Here is an 18,663-nt window from a genome sequence, read left to right on the forward strand (position 1 = left end):
AGTTTTCTCCCCCCAGCCCATGCCAAACCCCCTTACCCGGCGCCGGCCGGTGGGAACAAGCAGGATGCTGCGGCGCAGCCCTCTCGTGCTAAAAGAGAAACGCGAACCCAGAAAGCATTAAAAAAAAAAAAAAAAAATCCGTTTTTTGCTTTGCTTTTTTTTGTTTTTTTTTTTTTTTTTCTGGGGGATTTTCCTGAGGATCCTGCGGGGCCGATGGGGAAGGGGCTGCGTGGCCACGGGCAGCTGCCCACGACCAAACCTGCGGCCGCTTCCCTTCCAGCCCCGCCCCGCGCCTTTCCCTGCATCTCCAGGCGATGCTTTGCAGCTGGCGAGCAGGACCCAAAATTCTTATTTTTTGGGGGAGAAAGGGAAGGGCAAAACGCTTTGCCGCTGGCGACGGCTTTGCTCCGGAGCGTCGCGGCCCCCAAAAGGGCCCTCGAGGATGCCAAGAGGTGGAGGTGCGATGAGCAGGAGGCTCGCCAGTCCATTTTGTGATTTTTTTTTTAATATATATATTTAAAAAAAATCTCTTTTTTCCACGCCTCCCGCCGACTTGCATCGTCGAGCCAAGACCGAATCCTGTCTCCCCCCACCCCTATTAAAACCGCGATCCTTTCCCCCACCTCCAATAAATGGGATCCTCAAGGGACCGCATCCAACAGGGAAAACAAAAAAAAAAGTGTTTTTACAATTAAACTATCCGACTCCAGGTTCTTACCCCAAAACCTTAATTTTTTTCTTTTTTTCTTTTTTTTTTAAAACAATAGTCGCATGCCGCCGGAGCGCGCAGGAAGAGCAAAGCGTAAAAGCAGCTCACCACAAAACTTTCCATGAGGCCAACGAAGCCTTCAGGTGGAAAAAAAAAATGAAAATGTTATTTTCAAAAATTAAAATAAAAATATTTTTAAAATAAATTTTAAAGGGGAAAAAAAAGGCAGTGCTTTTCCTGCTGCGACCTTTGGCTTTCTCCTCTGGAACCCCGTTTCTCGCCGCCGGCAGCTATTGGGGCAAATTTCCGCTGCTTTTTTCTTGCTGGGTGCGTGGGGCGGAAAAAATCGTTCCTGCCTCTATAAAAAGGCGTCGCTGGGGGTGATGCAGACCAGAAAAAATCTGGTTTGAGGTTCTCACATGCACCAAAAAAAAAAAAAAAAAAGAAAAAAGCTCAGCGTAGCACGCGAGGCGCTGCTTGCTCCGTGCGCCCGGAGCGCTCCCGAGTTGGACGCTGTGGAACGCGCAGGGTGAAAAGCAAACTGCAGTATGAAATACAATCATGTAAAAGGAAAGTAAGAGGAAATGAGATAAAGTAAGATAAGATAAAATTTAAAAAATAAAATAAAAGAATGTAAAAGTAAAGCAAGATAAGATAAAATTAAAAAGTAAAATAAAATAATGTAAAAGTAAAGTAAAAGAAGATAAAATTTAAAAAGTAAAATAAAAATAATGTAAAGTAAAAGAAGATAAAATAAAAAAGTAAAATAATGTAAAAGATAAAAAAGTAAAATAAAATAATGTAAAAGTGAAGTAAAAGAAGATAAAGTAAAATAGGATAAAATTTAAAAAGTAAAATAAAAATGTAAAAGTAAAGTAAAAGAAGATAAAATAAGATAAAATTTAAAAAGTAAAATAATGTAAAAGTAAAAGAAGATAAAATAAAAAAGTAAAATAATGTAAAAGTAAGATAAAATAAAAAAGTAAAATAAAATAAAATATATGTAAAAGTAAAGTAAAAGAAGATAAAATAAAATTTAAAAAGTAAAATAAAATAATGTAAAAGTGAAGTAAAAGAAGATAAGATAAAGTAAAATAAGATGAAATAAAATTAAAAGAAAATAAAAAATAAAATAATGTAAAAATAAAGTAAGATAAGATAAGACAAAGTAAAATAAGATAAAAGTAAAATAAAATAATGTAAAAGTAAAGTAAAATAAGATAAAACAAGAAAGTAAAATCAGATAAAATAAAATAAAAATATGAAATAAAATAGAATAAAAAATGAAATAATAAATAGAATTGATTGGCAGGCTGCGGGAAGCGGGGAGGACAGCCGGACGGTGCCAGCCCTGCGCACCCCCTGCACCTGCGGCGCGGCCGCGGGCTGCGACGGGGCCAGCGCTTGCGGCCAAGGCAGCGGGAGCGGCGGCCGAGCCGCGCACCGCAACAGCAGCGCCGAGGCCTCGCAGCCGACATTCCGGGGAAGGAACGCCGCATCCCGCCTGGCTCTTCCTCGCCTCCTTTCCTGCCGCCCGCCACGCTGAGCCGGGCGTGTCACATGCGTCAGCCTGACCCTCCAAAAAACTTATTTAAAGGCTTTTTAAATATTTTTTTTTTTTTTTTTTTTTTTACACCTCTGCGCGTTTTTCCCGGCTGCTCGTCGCAATCGTTAAACCCGTAGGTTTTTCTACAGCTCCAGACGCGTGACCTCCTCCGAGGTCACCCACCCCCTCACCGGCCTTAATTTACAAAGGAAGACTCTAGGATATACTTTTTTTTTTTTTTTTAAAAAAAAAAAGATAAAAAGTAAAATAATGTAAAAGTAAGATAAAAAAATAAAATAAAATATATGTAAAAGTAAAGTAAAAGAAGATAAAGTAAAATAAGATAAAATTTAAAAAGTTAAAAAGTTTTAAAAAAAAACAAAACAAAAAAAAAAAAAAAAAGAAGATAAAAGGCCCAGGCAATGCCATTTCCTGCAGCCGGACGCAGGCGCGAGCAGGTCGGTCATAAGGCGAGAGGTTGCCCAAGAACGCCTTCACTCTTAGGACGCTCTCGCAACCTCCCGAGCCATTCATGGCTGGGGAAATAATTTACGCTGATTTAAGGCATCCTGGGGATGGCTCTTCTCCTGCCAAGCAGCATCACGGTAAGTGCTATTTTGTGGGGGAAAAAAAACCCCACTTATTCCAAGCTTTGCTTGCTTTTGGGAAGACTTTTGGCTTTGCTTGCTTCTCCATCCCCTTGTTGAGGTTTCCAAGACACGCGGAGAACGTTGGATGGGCTACATGTCCTCCAAGCGTCCTCCTGGCTTGCACAGAGAGCGCGGGGAAAGCGAGGAAGCGATGGGGGAGAGGAAAGCCAGCGAACGTCTGGTGCTTGAAGAGTTTTGCCCCCGAGCCCCTTCACTTGGTGGCAAAAACGGGGTTCCAAGGAGCCCGCCGTGAGCCAACGCGCCCCACGGGGAAGCAAAGCTGCTGATCCTCTGGGATCCGGGTGGGGATGAGCTCCGGAGAGACCCACGTCCCACCGACGCCCGGCACTTCCTTTTGCCTCCTCTAAATTAAGCCGAGTTCGGAAGGTTTTGGGTCTGCTAAGCTCCATCGCTGGGTGCCCGAGGCTGCTCTTGAGGCTACCTGCAGCCCCTCCACCGCCCGAAAAACCACCCTTAGGTGATGATCTCTGCATTCAACCTCTAAACCTCACCGGGGGTGATTTATTTTTTGGAGGAAGCCAAGCGGCTGTAAACTTCTCAAACTCGCTGGCTTGACAAAGGGTTTTTGGTTTTGGGGTTTTTTTTTTTTTCCCCCCCCTTTAAAAACCCCAGCTTTTTCATCTGAAAATGCGCCATTTTTTTTAAGCAAATGTGGCCTCTTTCAGCTCCTGCCTTGTGTCCGCAGTGGCATGGGGTCCTCCTCAAAGTCAGCGGGCTGGGGCACCTCATCCTCTTGGTGCTGGTGGTGGTGCTGAGCGTGCAGGGTGAGTAACCAGCTCTTAACCTACGGCTCAAAACCCAACGAGCGGGCTTGGAGGGGGAAAGGGGGGTTATTTCAGCATTTCAGCCTTTGGGACATGGTTTAGCGGGCACGGTGGTGTTGGGTTGATGGTTGGGCTGATGACCTTAGAGCTCCTTTCCAACCTTCCTGATTCCTGGTTTTTCCTTTCGTTAAAAAATAATCCAGCCACCAAGCCAGGACACAAGAAATTATCCCTCTCCTCTTAATGGGTTTAGCGGTGGACTGGGTAGTGTTGGGTTAATGGTTGGGCTGGGTGATCTTCAAGGTCTTTGCCAACCTCAACGATTCGAAGGTTGCTCCCATGGAGACGCGATGAGACGCATCACCCACCAAGAGTAAAAAGAAACCCGGACTCTCTAGCTTTTAGCTTTTAAACTAGGGTTTAAACTAGCTTTTAAACTAGCTTTTAAACAAGGGTGCGGGATACAAGCCATGTTTTTGCAGGCTGGCTTAATTAATCGGGTGCGACTGTGGAGGGGCAAGAGGAAGGCTGCACAAAATCAAAGCCAGCCCTACCTGGTTTTTGTGGGATTTATCCCCCCAAACGGCCGCGGCCTCTCACCCCGCCTCACTCCTCCCAAGTTTTTCAGGGCTCCCTGCAGCCACTGAGGACAAGCGCTCCCCAGCAAGGCAGTGAGATCTGGGGAAGGAACCACACCGAGCGATGCCTGATTTCATCCCTGATGCAGTATTTCTGTGAGCCCGGGCAGGACAGCCCCGGAGGTAACCCCCTTCCCAACCTGGTTCTGCTGGGAGCTGCTCAGGTGGGACCTTTGCCGGGGCTTCCCTCCCACCCCATCGCAAGGATGCTCCTGGGGATGCGAGGCCACCGAGGGTTATTTGGCCAAGAGGAGCGTCGCAAGGAAGAATTTTTTTTTTTTGCGTGCAGTTTGTGCTGACCCCTCTTCCGTGGAGGGGTCAATTCTAGGCAGAGGAGGTTCCTCGCCCTTCCTCCACCCCAACCGGCCATTAGCGGTCACCCCACCGCAGTCCTCCTGTCTGGTGGCTGAGCAGAAAAAAAAACCACAACGACGTGAAAAAAAAAAACAAACAACTCGAGGATGGGGAAAGAGCTGGGGTGTGGGATGAGGAAGTCCTCGGTGCCTTTCCGCTGGTGGTTGGGGAAGACGTTGACCACCCCTTGGGGTGTCTCACGGCTCTTTCTCCTCTTCAGCCTTTGCTGGCTGCAAGCTGTGCCCCCAGGACTGGCAGCTCCACGGGGAAAGATGCTACTGGCTTTCCAAGGAAAAGGGAAGCTGGAATCAAAGCAAGACAGGCTGCGAAAATCAGAAGGCTCAGCTGGTAGTGCTCCGGGACAGCAAAGAAATGGTAAATACGGAGGAGAAGGCTTGAAAAGGACCTGAAAGTCCTTTTTATTTCGGTGGGCAGGGGAGCAAAAAGTGCCTGGCAGCGGGAGGGCTTGGGGCTGCCACGGTGGCTCCCACCGATCCCCTGCTCCGATGTCTCCCAAGAAGCGATCGGGATGAAAAAGGGGCTGAATTGTCACCAAAAGCCCCTCGGTGTCCCCCTACATGGGAGGAAGAGGAGGGCTGCAGAGCTCAGATGGCGACGTCAGTGTCTCGGGCTCCGAATTAAAGTGGTTTCACCCCAGAGCTGCCTTTAGAGACCACGCGTGGCGGCGTTCAGCGCACGGGGGGGGACGCATTCGTGTCCGATCTATTCGGGGATGGATGAAACGAGTCAGATTTACTCTGCCGCTTCGCACCCCACGAAAACTCTCCACGGAGAGCTTTTGGAAGCAACCGGTCCCCTCCGTTTCCCAGGATTACCTCAAGAACATTACAGGCAGAGACACGCAGCCGGTGTGGGTCGGATTAATGTCATCCCGTGAGGGTTGGAGATGGGTGGACCGCACACCCTTCAACACCACAGTGTGAGTGCATCTGCAATCTTACATAAAAAAAGCGGTTTTGCTCCATTTCAGACCCGGTACGTGCCCCAACCCATCCCTCCGAGATTTTGCCGTCTACGCAATCGTCTCTTATTCCCCCTGCCCAAAGCTTTGCAGGCCGAGAGTTGGGTTTAAGGAGCACCGTAACCCAGCACCTCCCGCCGTGCCCACGCAACCGACGTGGCTTTTAATGGCCCGTGCGTGTTCCTTGCAGATCTTATTGCAAGCACGGCAAGCTGCACTCAAGTCTGGGCAACCCACCCGCCAGAAATCGGTTGTGGCACGATGAGATGATGCAGAAAAAGGGCAGAAGGAACCCCCTCCCCCCCACCTCCCCTCTTCCGCAAGCCTGGGCGAGTTCGCTCCTCTCAGGCGGTAAAATTTTTTGTTCTGCAGGTTTGGCACCCTGCAGTGGACGGCTAAGGGGTGCGGGACGCTGAAAGACAAAGCGTTGGAGGTCGATATATGCGACGGTGAACACGAGTGGGTTTGCCAGAAAGACCCTTTCCGGCTCTCGCCATCGATGGCAGGAGATGCAGAGAAATTCGATGATGCCTCTGTCTGACGCGTGCCCATCCCCAAAAAGTGCCCAGCCTGCGAGACGCTTGCTGCCAATATTTGGGGTGAAGCCAGCCCTGTCTTCACCGTTACGGCTCCGCGAAAGATTTCCGTGTTTCCAAATGCATTGCCGGTCAAGACAATTTTTTTGGGGGGGGGGGGGGGGGGGGGGCCACAGATGAGCCCCCTCGAGCTGGGAAACCAGAAACATCTGTGCCCCAGCAGCTGTGTTGATAGAGCTACGGCATCAATAAAAGCCTACACAACCGGTTGCTTGAATTCGTTGAAATAACACGGCGTTGTGGTTTAACCCGGCAGGCAGCGAAACACCACGCGGCCATTCGCTCGCTCTCCCCCTCCCCGGTGGGAGATCGGGGGGAGAATCGGAAAAAAAAAAAAGTAAACTTCGTGGGCTGAAATAAAGACGGCTTCACAGGACTAAAAAAGGAAGGGAAAATAATAATAATGATGAGATACAAAATAAAGGATGCATGATGCAACTGCTCACCACCCGCTGACCGGCGCCCAGCCAGTCCCTGAGCAGCGATCGCTGCCCCCCAACCAACTCCCCCCCCATTTTCTGTACCCACCACGACGCTGTACGGTACGGAACGGCCCTTTGGCCACTTTGGATCAACTCTTCTGGCTGTGCCCCCTCCCAGCTCCTCCTGCGCCCGGGAAGCTGAAAAGTCCTTGACCGGTGCAAGCATTACCCAGCAACAACTAAACCATCGGCGCGTTACCGGCGTTGAATAATCCAAATCATCCGAAATCCGAAACGCGGCCCTACGCCAGCTACTGGGAAGAAAATGAACGCTGTCCCAGCCGAAACCAGGACACGCGGATTTGCAAAAGAAGAGCACGGCGGGCACCAAGTGTATTGTTGTAATGTGTATTTACATGCTTATCCACCTCGCGTAATTCCGTTGGGAAAAGGATCTCCTGATCCACGGCTGCGGTAAGCGGTCTGATGCCACGCGTGCATCTCCCCGGGCGCAGCAGAGGCAGGCAGCTGTTTTGTTTGGGGTTGGGGGGCTTGGTTGGGGGCTTTCTTTTGTCTTTGGGGTTAGGGGTGTTTGGGGATTATGTCTTGATGGTGTTTTGGGGGGTCTTTTTTGTTTCATTTGGGGGTTTTGAATTTTTAGGGTGGGCAGGTTGGGGTTTGAGTTTTTTGGTTTTGCGGGCGTTTGGTTGGGGTGGGGTTTTTTTTTTTGGTTTTTTTTTTTTTTTTAAAAAAACACTAAAACATTTCAAAAGGCCATGCAAATCCACCATTGCACTAGATTCCCTCCCCCTCCTTTTTTCATCCTCTTCCAACAAGAAGAAAATCTATTTGCTGAAATTCGTTCCCTCAAGTGAGTAGCTTATGGAGCTGACTGGCTTCTAGGCAAAATACAGCTTTCAAAGTGCACAGAAAACACTCAATAAACTTTTTCTGATGCAGTGATCCAGCAGTAATGACAGAGTCTAGCTTGTCTGAGCGGAAAATTGGATGAAAATACAAACTCAAAAGTGTTGGTGTAGGGTTTTACCAAGAAAGCAGGTGTTCGTTTCTTCACATCCACTTTGGCGAACGGGCACGAAGCTCCTGGCTATGGGATCTTTCATTACGGGAACATTTTTTGCTTCCAGAGGACGTAGTCATCGTGTCTGCTGCAGAGCCAGTTCTTCTTTGTGTTGCAGAGGGACGAGCTGATCCTCTCCTCGTTCAGGTATGCGCAGGACCCACCTCCCCGCACCTCAAACCTGCAACGCAGCCGCACTCAGGAGAGCAAGAAAAGGAGGGGAAGCAGAAAGCTACCCCCAAAAAATTAAGCACAGATGGGATTTGCTCTCTAGGAGAGAAAGGGTGGCATTTGGCTGAGGGTATCTAATAGGGGGTTGGCGTGCAGCGTCCTTGGTCCGTGGTCCACCTCCCATGGAAAGCCGGGTGATGCTTGGGCGTGGTGGCGGGAGAAGGTCCCCGTCCCAGGATGGGTCATCCCAGACCCTCTCAGAAATCCCATCCAAGGCGGGGAGAAGCAACGCAACAAACGCTCGCAGCCCAGAAAGCCAACCCCATCCTGGGCCGCATCCCCGGCAGCGTGGGCAGCGGGGCGAGGGAGGGGATTCTGCCTATTTAACCTAAAGAACAGATTTAGACTGGATATAAGGAAGAAATGTTTTACAGTGAGGGCGGTGAGGCACTGGCACAGGTTGCCCAGAGAGGCGGTGGAGGCCCCATCCCTGGGAACATCCCAGGCCAGGTTGGACGGGGTCTGAGCACCCTGGGCTGGTTAAAGCTGTCCCTGGCACTGCAGGGGCTGGGCTGGGTGATCCCTAAAGGTCCCTTCCCACCCAAAGCGTCCCGTGATTCCATGCTACGAAACCTGCCCTGGTTGCCAACCCCATCACCCAGCATGGACAGAGTTGGACCAACCAGTTGTTGAAGGCTGTGCCGTTGGTCCACCACCAGCTGTCGTCCTCCTTGCGCAGCCCAAACCAGTGGTTAGCTTTGCCTTTATAGCGTTTAATGAAGGCCTTTAAAGCAAAGAAATGTCGTGGGTTTAGCTGTCTTGTCTTCCCCACCTCCTCTTTTCCACCTGTGTCCATCACCCCACCCAGGCGCTTTCCCCAAGGCATCTGCTCCTGGCTACAGCACCGGGTGCAATTTGGAGCCAAGCAGGTTTTTTTGGTCTGTTTTTTTTCTCTTTTTTTTTTTTTTTCTCCTCTTTTTTTTGCCTCTTCCCACCTCCCCCACATTTCCCCACCCTGGTGCTAGTGTAGGGGCTGAAGCACAATTCTCACCAGTTCATCTGCGGTGTTTATGAGGGCCAGCGAAGCTCCCATGGTCTCACAGATTTCCTGACTGTCGGTCCAATTGCTCTCAGTCTTAGAAAAATAATAACATTTCCCCTGGAAACCAAGCCAGGTGTCTGGGCACACATGGAAGAACTCGGGGCGAGGCAAACGGTGTCCCAAATGTACCACTGAAAAAGAAAAAGATGACCAAGATGCACGGGCAGCCCTAAAAAGTGGGAGAATGGGATTTTTTTATTTTTTTCCTAGAAGCTGCAGGGGGAGAGGGAATTGGGGATGATGCCCTTGGGAAAGTGAATGGCGTGACCGAGCGAGGAGCCAGGATGCCTGGGATCACGGTTTAGGGAACAAACCAGGGTTTCCTCCCCCCAAAGCAGGCTTGGCGCTTTGCCTGGGGAGCGTCGCTTTGCTGCTGGGAAAATCCTGTGATCCCCCTTTCCCTGAAATGGGGCAGGGCCTGGTCCAGATCTTTCCCGTGGGGATGGGACTCACCGGTCAAGGTCACCAGCAGGGCGAAGATGAGGAGCACCAGCACCACGCACACGGGGATGAAAACCCGCAACGAGTGGGATCCTTTCCAGTCGGGCTGCTTGGTGATGGACCCTGGGGGAGGAAAGAGCCGGAGAGCGTGTGGGCTGGGTCCTTTCCGCTCCTTTTTAGAATCATCGAATCGTAGAATCATTTGGGTTGGAAAAGCCCTTTAAGATCATCCAGTCCAACCATTAACCTACACTACCAAGCCCACTCTAAGCCAACCAAGGGTAGACCAGACTGAACCATGTCCCCCAGTGCCACCTCTGCCCGTTTTTTGAACACTTCCAGGGATGGGGACTCCCCCACCTCTCTGGGCAGCCTGTTCCAGTGCTTGACCACCCTTTCCGTAAAGAAATTTTTCCTAATTTCCAACCTAACCCTCCCCTGGCGCAGCTTGAGCCCATTTCCTCTCGTCCTATCGCTAACTCCATGGGAGAAGAGACCAACACCCCCTCCCTGCCCCCTCCTTTCAGGTAGTTGTAGAGAGCGATCAGGTCTCCCCTCAGCCTCCTCTTCTCCAGGCTGAACACCCCCAGCTCCCCCAGCCGCTCCCCACCAGCCCTGTGCTCCAGACCCTGCCCCAGCTCCGTTGCCCTTCCCCGGCCACGCCCCAACACCTCAATGTCTTTCTTGTATTGAGGGGCCCAAAACTGGACACAGCATTCCAGGTGCGGCCTCCCCAGCGCCGAGCACAGGGGCACAATCCCCTCCCTGCTCCTGCTGCCCACACCATTCCTGACACAGGAATTTCTGCTGGCTCCTCAGTCCGTCCCAAGTCCCGGCTGCGACAGGGACCTCTCTGGGGCTGGGGAGGGCGGGGAGAGCTTGCAGAGGCTCAAGGCCTGCAAGGCAGGAGGGGCAGACGTGTCCTTCAAAGACCCCAACACGTGTTTGAGGACCTGGAGATGGATTTAGGCTTTTCAGCCTTTAGAGGTGGCCCCATCAGGAAATTCAGGGTGGACGTACTTGGGTCTATCTGCACCCACCCAAAAACTCCATCCCCAGCCCACTGGTGTTCCACCGGAGCGAGTTGCTCTTCCCAACCCCTGCCCTCACCCGGAGTGTTGGATTTTTTTCCCCAGCCTTACCACGTTTATATCCTTCCTCTACATCGCTGCAGTTGTTCAACGCTTCCCCTTGCTCTGAAAGCTTTTGGGCTCCTTTCCCCTTATCGCAGTTGTTCAACACTTCTTCCTCTTCCACTGAAGACTTTGGCTTTTGGGCTCCTTTCCCCATTGCAGGTAGAGATGCCCCTCACCCAGGGGTTTACATGCACGAGAGTCTGTGGGGACTGCAAACGGCACAGCGTGATAACAAGGAAAAGTCTGAGAAAGCCCACGGCCAGCCATGCCTCCTGCATTTGCAAGATCCCATCAAGCTGTCCAAAGCCCTTTGTTTTTTGTTTTTTATTTCTGCAACACCCCAAGACCTCGTGGGCACCAGGTATCATGGGAAGCCGTGGCAGGAGAGCGTGTTTGTCCTACGCTAAAAACCCATCGGGGCGGGAGGGGGGAAAGAAAGCTGGGAAGGAGACAGACAAAGAAGGACAAAGCGAGAGGAGATGAAAAGGGAGAGGGGAAAAATAGAAGACGGGGGGGAGAGAAAGATAAAAAGAGAGAAAAAGGGAGAGAGGAGGAAAAAAGGGAGAGAAAAACCAGACGTTTAAAGGGAGTTTAAATATTAAAAGATGGTGAAAGAAAAAAAAATGTAACTATTTAGTGGTTTAGGGTTTACAAAGGGAGCCAAACCTGCAAAAGGGGTCAGGAGCCATTGCAGCAGGGAGGAAGCAAAGTCCCTGACAGGCTGAAGCGGAGCTTGTGGTTTGCTGCAGAGCAAAACAAGTTTTGCTGCAAGCAGCAAACCCTTATCTCAGTTCCTCCAACACCCGCCCTTGCATGGGGGCCAAGCGCTTGTTTGTCTTCCTGTACCAGAGCCAACGCGTTGCAACAGCTTTCAGCCCCTTCCTGGGTATTGTGTACTTTAACATTACAAAATAAAATAATAAAGCCTGCCAAGAATGTGCCCTGGCAAGCTGGGCTTGGCACAACAATAAAACTGCATTCTGGGAATTAGGTCTAAAGCCACCGAGGGACGGGTTATTGTTCCCAGTAAACAGGAAAAAGCAGGAAAAACGCCCAAAGAATTCCCCTTCCCCTGCGTGAGGGATTCGCAGGAGGCACATCTAGGGCTTGAGAATGTGCTCAGCTGGAGTTTCAGAAGCTGTTTCAGGGTTAAATTTGGCACTAGAGAAGAGAAAAAGTCTTAACATGGGTGGGCTGGAAAGGGGTGGGGCTTCCCCCTCCCTGCTGGTAGCCAAAAGTGGATGGCAGGAAGCCCAGGCTTTGTCCTATCTCCCAGCGGGGGCCGAGCTGGAAGCCCTGCGCCCCTGGGCTGCGGGAGCTGCTGAGGCGCTGAGATAATGTTTGAGAAACGAGACCGTCGACTCGATAGCAAAAAAGTCCCCAGTTCCACTTTCCCCAGCTCACGTTGAAAACTTCAGTTCCACTTTCAGCTTTGTAAAAATTACACAAAATGCCCTTAAAAATTAAAAAAAAAAAAACAAAAAACCCTTGGAGGTTTGTGTTTTTCAACCCCCCCAAAAAAAAATTTAAGAGGTCACACAGCGCAGCCTGAACTTCTGCCCAGGTTTTAACCCTCCCAAGCCCATGCGGTTTCCAGCCGATCCACTCCAGCCCCCCCAAATTTGCTATAAATTCCCCTTAATGGAAACAAATCTAAGTCCTTTTTATCATATAATTATTCTCCTCTTTTCACCGTGATTGTCTTAATTCCCTTCCAGAGAAAGCAACCCTGTTAGCTAGAAGGGGCTGGAAAAAAATCAGCACTGAAAAGTGCTTACAAAAGAGCAAAACAGAGAGAAAAAAACCCCCACAACCAACGAAAAAAAAAAAAAAAACCACCCCAAAAAACAGTTGAAAAAAACATGTCCAGAACTCAAAACAACCAAAGAGGCAGGGGGGACAGGGCACCCATGGTGGCAAAAGCTTCAATAAAACCAGCTGAAAAGTTGTGAATTTGGGGGTTTGGTGTGGTTCCCCTCCCCCCCCCCCTTCAATTCGCCACTTTTAATTGAGCCGGTTGATTATTTCAGCCCCCAAAGTCAGAGCCGTCCCTCGGGCGGGTCCTCCCCATCCCAACCCCAGCCGACTGACTCAACCAGCCGTAGGGAGACCAGACGCCGCATTCCCCGGAGCTTACCTCGCCGGTCCGTCCGCTGCCGATGGCTTCCTGGTGCCGCTCGACTATCGTTGCGCGCGGGGAGGGACAGCTTGCGTGTTGCCTTCGGGGTGTCTCCTTGGGCTCGCAGTCAAGGCAAAGGGGCTGAACCTCAAGAAACCGTTGGTCGCTTTAAGCTTTTTCCTTTAAGCTTTTTCCTTTAAGCTTTTTCCTTTAAGCTTTTTTGCTTTAAGCTTTGTGCTTTAAGCTTTGTGCTTAAGACTTTCCAAGCAGCAAGAGGGTTGTCCTTGTCACGAATGCAGGTCTGTGAGTCCTGCTGGTTATGTCGATTCACTATGGATGAGTGACTTTACACAGTTTGATTTAGTAAAAGTTAGCATTTACTTGTGGCGAAGTGCAGAATTTGATTGTAATATTTTCAATAGCACTCAATCATCCATGATTAATAAAGTGATTAGACAAAATTGATCAAAACAGTGACTTAGTTACAGATTCGAAGATGGCAAGGTTCACTCTATTACTACATAGAAGCGCATAAAAGAGAATTAAATCACGATGAGTTAAAACAATTCATAAAAGCATTGTGTATATATGGAATAAAGGCAAAAGCGAGGGGGACACCCTCCCGTTGAGTCCCGAGGTTCAGAACAGACCCCCTTGCTTTCTAAACTCCTTCTCAGAGAGGAGCCCAGCTGCGGCTGGGGCTAGTCCTCGTCTCAGACTTGGTCAATGGTTTAGGAGAGTAATGCTGTAAGAATAGTACAGCAATATAAAACTCCTTTTAAAATTAAATCATACATCTATAAAACTACTTAAATTGATTCATGCATGCACACTCAACTATAAATGTAGATATGAAAAGAGCATACCTGTTAAAAATTCCCCTCGAGTTTAGTGCAATACTCACGCCTAATGCCTTGGCATTTCTCAACGGGCGAGAGCAGAGCCTCGAGGAGTGAAGAATATCAGCAGCCCAGGCTCCGTTGTCGATCTCCGGCAATGGAGTTCTGGTAGCAGCAGACTTTGGGAATCTGCCAGTTTTCGCTGACTCTGAGAGACGTTTCGATCGGAGGGAGATGCTGGTGCGGCCCGCGGCGGTCCAGGAGAGCTCAAAGGGCCTCACTCAGGACTGCCGTTTATAGGATTGTGAGATGATTGACTTGAATCACCAGTAAATTTCCACCCGAGCCACAATTCGGGTCGGTAGTTGCTGGAATTCCAGCAGCGATGATGCCACCCTGTTCCAAGGCTGTCCGGGGCAGCTGTTTGTTCTCGTTCCCCTCGTTAGCCATAACATGAATGTTGATAAGAACAGAGCCGCTCTCTGCTCCAGCCATGTAGGAGTTTCTGGTACAATTAAGGGGCACTTAACTGACCAACTCGCTACACAAAGGCTGCGGCCTGGAATTCCGGAGGTCGTAAAGCGGCCGAAGTGAAGGGGAAAAACAGAACAGAAAAACAGGGGCAGGGGGAGATGTACCACCACATTCCTTTCCCTATTATTTTTGCTGAAACGTGGAATTGCTACTCTCCCCTTAGTTTAGTAACGGACTTGGTAGCGTTGGGTTAATGGTTGGACTGGACGCTCTTCAAGGTCTTTTCCAACCTCAACGATCCCATGAGTCGATGAGATTTTTTTAACAGAGCTCTGTAGACGGGTGGTGCTGGAAGCACCGTGCTCGCTCTGCTCCCCGAAGGTTTGTGGTTACTTCTCGACTGCGTTGGCAGCTGGCGGAGCTGCTTTGAAATGATTTGCATGCGAAGCAGGAGTCAGGCCATGCTAATGTGGCTTTGAGTCATCTCTTCTTGCTACAGTGGAGGAAGAAGCAAGGTGCTGGGCTTGCTGCTGCTTTCCTCCACTGGGAAGCCAAAGCAGCAGGCTCAAAGGAAAAAGCAGTCCAGAGAGGTGAGAAAATGCTCCCGTGCAGGACAGGAGTTTAAACCCGGTGGGAAAAGTCTTTGGGGAGGAGAGCTGGGAGCATTGAACACTGAGAAAAAGCATGGGAGGAGTCTGAGCTGCCCTAGGAAAGCCCCTGGTGCTGTCATTGTAGAAGCATCTGAGGGCTGGGGATGTTACTTGGCCACAGACACGCGGCATCTGGTTGACTGCCTGAATCAGCCTCTTTTACTGCCCAAAACAGGACTTTTTTTTTTTTTTTCAGGGGCAAGGAGCTTGATTGATGCTGACCGGATCCCGGTTCACCCCATTCCCTGCCTCCTGGGAATGATAAACTCTTCATTTCTCACCAAACCGGAGGCTGCCTGCCCTGCTTGAGGGTTGATAGGAGAAAGATGGGGCCAGCCGCTTCTCGGGGTGCACAGGGAAAGGGGGAGACGGGGCAAGCTGCAGCAAGGATGATTACCAGGAGATCAAGATATATTTTCATTCTTATTGGGTTCGAGTCCAAACCGCCGTTTCTTGTTGTCATCCTCCACCGGTTTCTGCCCTCAAACTCTCTTGGAAATGCGTGCTTGGAGGTAGGCGTCACTGCTCTGCGCCGTCCCCATCTTTCTTGGAGCACTGGAGACCTTTGGGGCTTGGGAGGTTCTTTGCACCCTCCGCAATGCCCACCCCCTCCCTCCTTTTCCCCAGGGAAACTGCCCACCCTCCCCATTTGGAGAAAAAACAATTAAAATAAATATTGCAAATGAATAAATGCTGCTCTAGCCATCTGCAAACCATCGTTATTCGGATGAGTTGGCTGTGGAGATGGTCGGGGGTGATTGGTGCGACACCAACCCCCCCCCCCCCCCCCCAAAAAATGCCAGGGGGGTGGGGGGTGCTCCGGCCCCCTGACCGCAGACATCCTGGCCCCAGGGAAGGAGGAGGTGGCCGTGCTCATCGTCACCTACCCAAGCCTGGCATCCACCTTGACCCATTGAAGATGCATCCAACCAAGATGTTCACGTGCAAGCCAAGCACCCAGAGACAGAAATAATCCCTCTCAGAGCACGATGCTTTCCACAGGGAAATATGAGTCAAGAAGCTGCAGGTGGCAAGCCCATGAGTCGTAAGAAGTGACTTTGAGTCTTGCTGTTTCTTTTTCTGTTTGTAGAAAATACCGTCACAATGTGTAAGATCTAACTCATCCCTCCTCCAGACTGCTCTAACCACAAGCCCTAAGACTCAGAGCTGGGTCATGGGGAGCCAAGGTTCAGGCGCCCCTCCATTGCTGGTCCTGGGAGGCCACTGCTTGGGTTGCGGTGGTGATTTTCATGCCATCAAGCGTGGAGGCAATGGCAGAGGCAACACGTGCGAGAAAAAGGGCACCAAAGTGTGCATGGCCAGACCGAGGATGTCACTCAAAGTGACAGGCAGGGTTTTCCCCTAAGTGAGAACAGGCTGCAAAAAAAGCAGAGTAACAGCTTCACGGGCAGGCACTGAGGTCTTTGGGAGGAGGAGGAGTGCTCCCAAATCATCAAGCCTTGGTTGTTTGGCAAAGGGTGTTTCTGATGGGACTCAAGGGGAGAAACCAGCTTCCACCACCTCCAGTTCAAGAGAAATCAGGGAAATAAGATGTCTGCAAGCAAGGATGAGAAAGAAAATCGTGGGAACTGGGAGGAGATGCAGAGCTGCAGCAAAGTGATGGTGGTCCAGGGAGTGTGGAAGAAGGTTGCTCTTCTTTGAGCCTGATTTTTAGGGTGGAGCTCATGAGGTCTGGGCGTGTTTCTCCATCTCTTCCTGCAGCAGAAGGCAAGTGCAAGCTCTGCCCCAAGAAATGGGTGGCCTATGGGGAGAAATGCTACTGGCTGTCTAAAAAGAGTTGGGTTTGGAATGAGGGGAAGAAGGACTGTGAGGTGCGGAGAGCTCAAATGCTGATCATCCAGGACCTGGAAGAGATGGTAATGCAAAAAGCACGGGCGGCCAGGTCCTTCTGGGGTGTAAATCACGCAGGTTTCCATGTAAACTGGGTCCATGTCAGGGTGGTTGGCTGTCCATCGTGTCCAAAACCCATGCACTGGTGTGTTATGGGAGGACTGGTCCCACTGTCCGCTCTACCCCCCTCCAGGATTCATCTCCAGCGTCACAGAGGGAACCAACCACGTCTGGATGGGGCTGCACTTACCAGTCAGTGCTCAAAACTGGACCTGGGTGGACGGGGCTGCCTTGGACCCGCTGATGTGAATGATTCCATGATTCTCTGTGAGTGTTGCCCGAGGAGACGCTCAGCTGCAGATAGAGTGCCCCTGGGGCGGGGGGGCTTTGGGAGATGGGAGGGAGCATTTTGGGGGGAGCTGCTTCATCTCCCGTCTCTCCGTCAGGTTCAAAGTCTTGGCCAACATGGACTCGGGGAGCTGCAGGGTGGTGAAAGCCAAGCGAATCAACTCAGAGACCTGCCAGGCAGAATTCAAGTGGATCTGCGAGAGGGAAGCCATTGAGATGTAAAGCAACACGGGAAGCGCATGGAGACACCTTTTGAGTCAAGCTGATGCAAAACCTGCAGGGAGAAACACTGGAAAAAAATTCAGTCCCTTGCTTGGGATCCCTTGCTCCTCGCTTGGGAGGAGGAGAAAAGAAACCACAGCTTGGATGGAGTTGAGTTTCCATCTAGGACCAGTCACCCTTCTCTGCTAGCCCCCTCACCCTTCAAACTTTTATCCCTGTTTTCAAATAAAATAAAAAATAAGCAGAAACCCGCAGAACTACCTATAAAGCACCACAGGACCCCCCACCGCCACCCCTGGAAAGCGCTGGACGATGGGTGGTACCACTCATACCCAACGTCGCCAATAAAAAGCTTGCTCAGGCACCTTACAGCCTCACGGCTCAGCCCACTTGCTATTGCCAAAATATCGGCAACAGGTGAAAAAACACGGACGCAAACATAACTAGCGCTCCCCTGACCTACTGTAATGCAATCTCTTTCCGTCTCAGTTTCGCAAAGTTTCGTACCATGGCTGAAGTCCGTAATTGTGGTGTAAGCAACCTTCTGGACCGGTAAGAGGAAAGAGCATAAACAGTTAGGAAATAGCAGGGGTTGAAATATGTGACAGTAACTCCTAGGAAACTCAAGGTTAAGGAGGAAGAAACCTCCACCAACGATGTTGCGTTCTTCCAGGGAACATGGGACGCTGAAAACTCACTGTGTCGCCACATTGGGTGGCAAAGAGCTTAATATCCGAGGAAAGGGCTGTCTTTGGATTGCCTGTCTTACGGCTAAGCCTCGAAGAAATCAGGGGATTCGGATTATTTCTGTAACTGGAGCATTAAGAAGCAGTTGTTGTATTTCAAGTTAACGCATTTATTGCTCTGATAATAAATTCTAAGTCTTGGCTACTTATACAGGGTGCATTTCCCTTTTCCCTAATAAAAACAGCGATAGCAGCAACCTCATCACTATCTCCCAGCCAAGCTGACGATGTCCGATGTCATCCCAGTCCGAGCAAAGGACGAAGAGAATTTCTGGTTGTTTTTTCTTCTTTCCCCTTACCATTTCTTCTTTCCCCTTGCTATTTCATGCAAAAATCTCGCAGCTCGCTTGAAGGATCGCGAGCAACGCCAAAATTTGGGAATTGGAAGTACCAATCCATCCCAAAAACACCCCAAGCTTGTACTCCTGCAGCCGTATGGACACAAAATGTTGGTGAAGGACAAAGCGATCTCACACCAGAGATCTCCTTCCTGCTGTGCCCCAAGTTTTGGGCTTTTTGGTAGTGGAAGGTAATTTCTCAGTAGGGGCACAACTAGTAATTTTGATGAAAAAAAAAATCATCCTGCGAGTGGATACCACAAAAAGCCACATCCTTTGTCACCTCGCAGAGGGGGAGGTGAATAAGATGCTACCAGGGACAGAAACCAGCACGGGCCTTTGTCTTTGTTGGGGTTTTTATTTTTTTCCCTGCTCAAAAAGGAGATGAGGAGATTCAAGGGCAATGATTTGAGTCCTCCTCAAAAGCCGGCGAGGGGGATGAGCTGGCAACCCGGTGCTGCTC

General features: G+C 50.1%; 3 protein-coding genes across 4 annotated transcripts; 2 read left to right on the forward strand and 1 right to left on the reverse strand.

The window, feature by feature from the left end:
- The first annotated feature begins 2,551 nt into the window (after positions 1–2,551).
- LOC104038871 (killer cell lectin-like receptor subfamily B member 1B allele C) lies at positions 2,552–6,341 on the forward strand. The gene is made up of 6 exons (XM_075725336.1): positions 2,552–2,860; positions 3,592–3,690; positions 4,311–4,451; positions 4,903–5,057; positions 5,513–5,622; positions 6,037–6,341. The coding sequence occupies exons 1-6, from the start codon at positions 2,788–2,790 to the stop codon at positions 6,203–6,205; spliced, it is 747 nt and encodes a 248-aa protein (XP_075581451.1). The 5' UTR covers positions 2,552–2,787; the 3' UTR covers positions 6,206–6,341.
- A 735-nt stretch (positions 6,342–7,076) lies between these two features.
- Positions 7,077–15,173, reverse strand: LOC104038870 (C-type lectin domain family 2 member D). 2 transcript variants are annotated; one of them, XM_009493383.2, is made up of 6 exons: positions 11,280–11,375; positions 10,620–10,822; positions 9,490–9,600; positions 8,986–9,167; positions 8,618–8,718; positions 7,077–7,944 (listed from the first exon to the last, which is right to left on the reverse strand). In XM_009493383.2, exons 2-6 carry the CDS (start codon positions 10,765–10,767, stop codon positions 7,806–7,808), a joined length of 681 nt encoding a protein of 226 aa, XP_009491658.1. In that variant the 5' UTR covers positions 10,768–10,822; positions 11,280–11,375; the 3' UTR covers positions 7,077–7,805. The 2 variants fall into 2 exon arrangements, with proteins under 2 accessions (XP_009491658.1, XP_075581454.1); XM_075725339.1 differs by lacking the exons at positions 9,490–9,600; positions 10,620–10,822; positions 11,280–11,375 and adding an exon at positions 15,048–15,173 and having other exon boundaries at positions 8,986–9,132.
- Positions 15,174–15,703: 530 nt separating this feature from the next.
- Positions 15,704–17,116, forward strand: LOC142596216 (killer cell lectin-like receptor subfamily F member 1). The gene is made up of 4 exons (XM_075725299.1): positions 15,704–15,740; positions 16,418–16,624; positions 16,740–16,851; positions 16,993–17,116. Exons 1-4 carry the CDS (start codon positions 15,704–15,706, stop codon positions 17,114–17,116), a joined length of 480 nt encoding a protein of 159 aa, XP_075581414.1.
- The last annotated feature ends 1,547 nt before the right edge of the window (positions 17,117–18,663 follow it).

Source organism: Pelecanus crispus, chromosome 29, assembly GCF_030463565.1.
Source record: "Pelecanus crispus isolate bPelCri1 chromosome 29, bPelCri1.pri, whole genome shotgun sequence".
Lineage (NCBI taxonomy): Eukaryota > Metazoa > Chordata > Aves > Pelecaniformes > Pelecanidae > Pelecanus > Pelecanus crispus.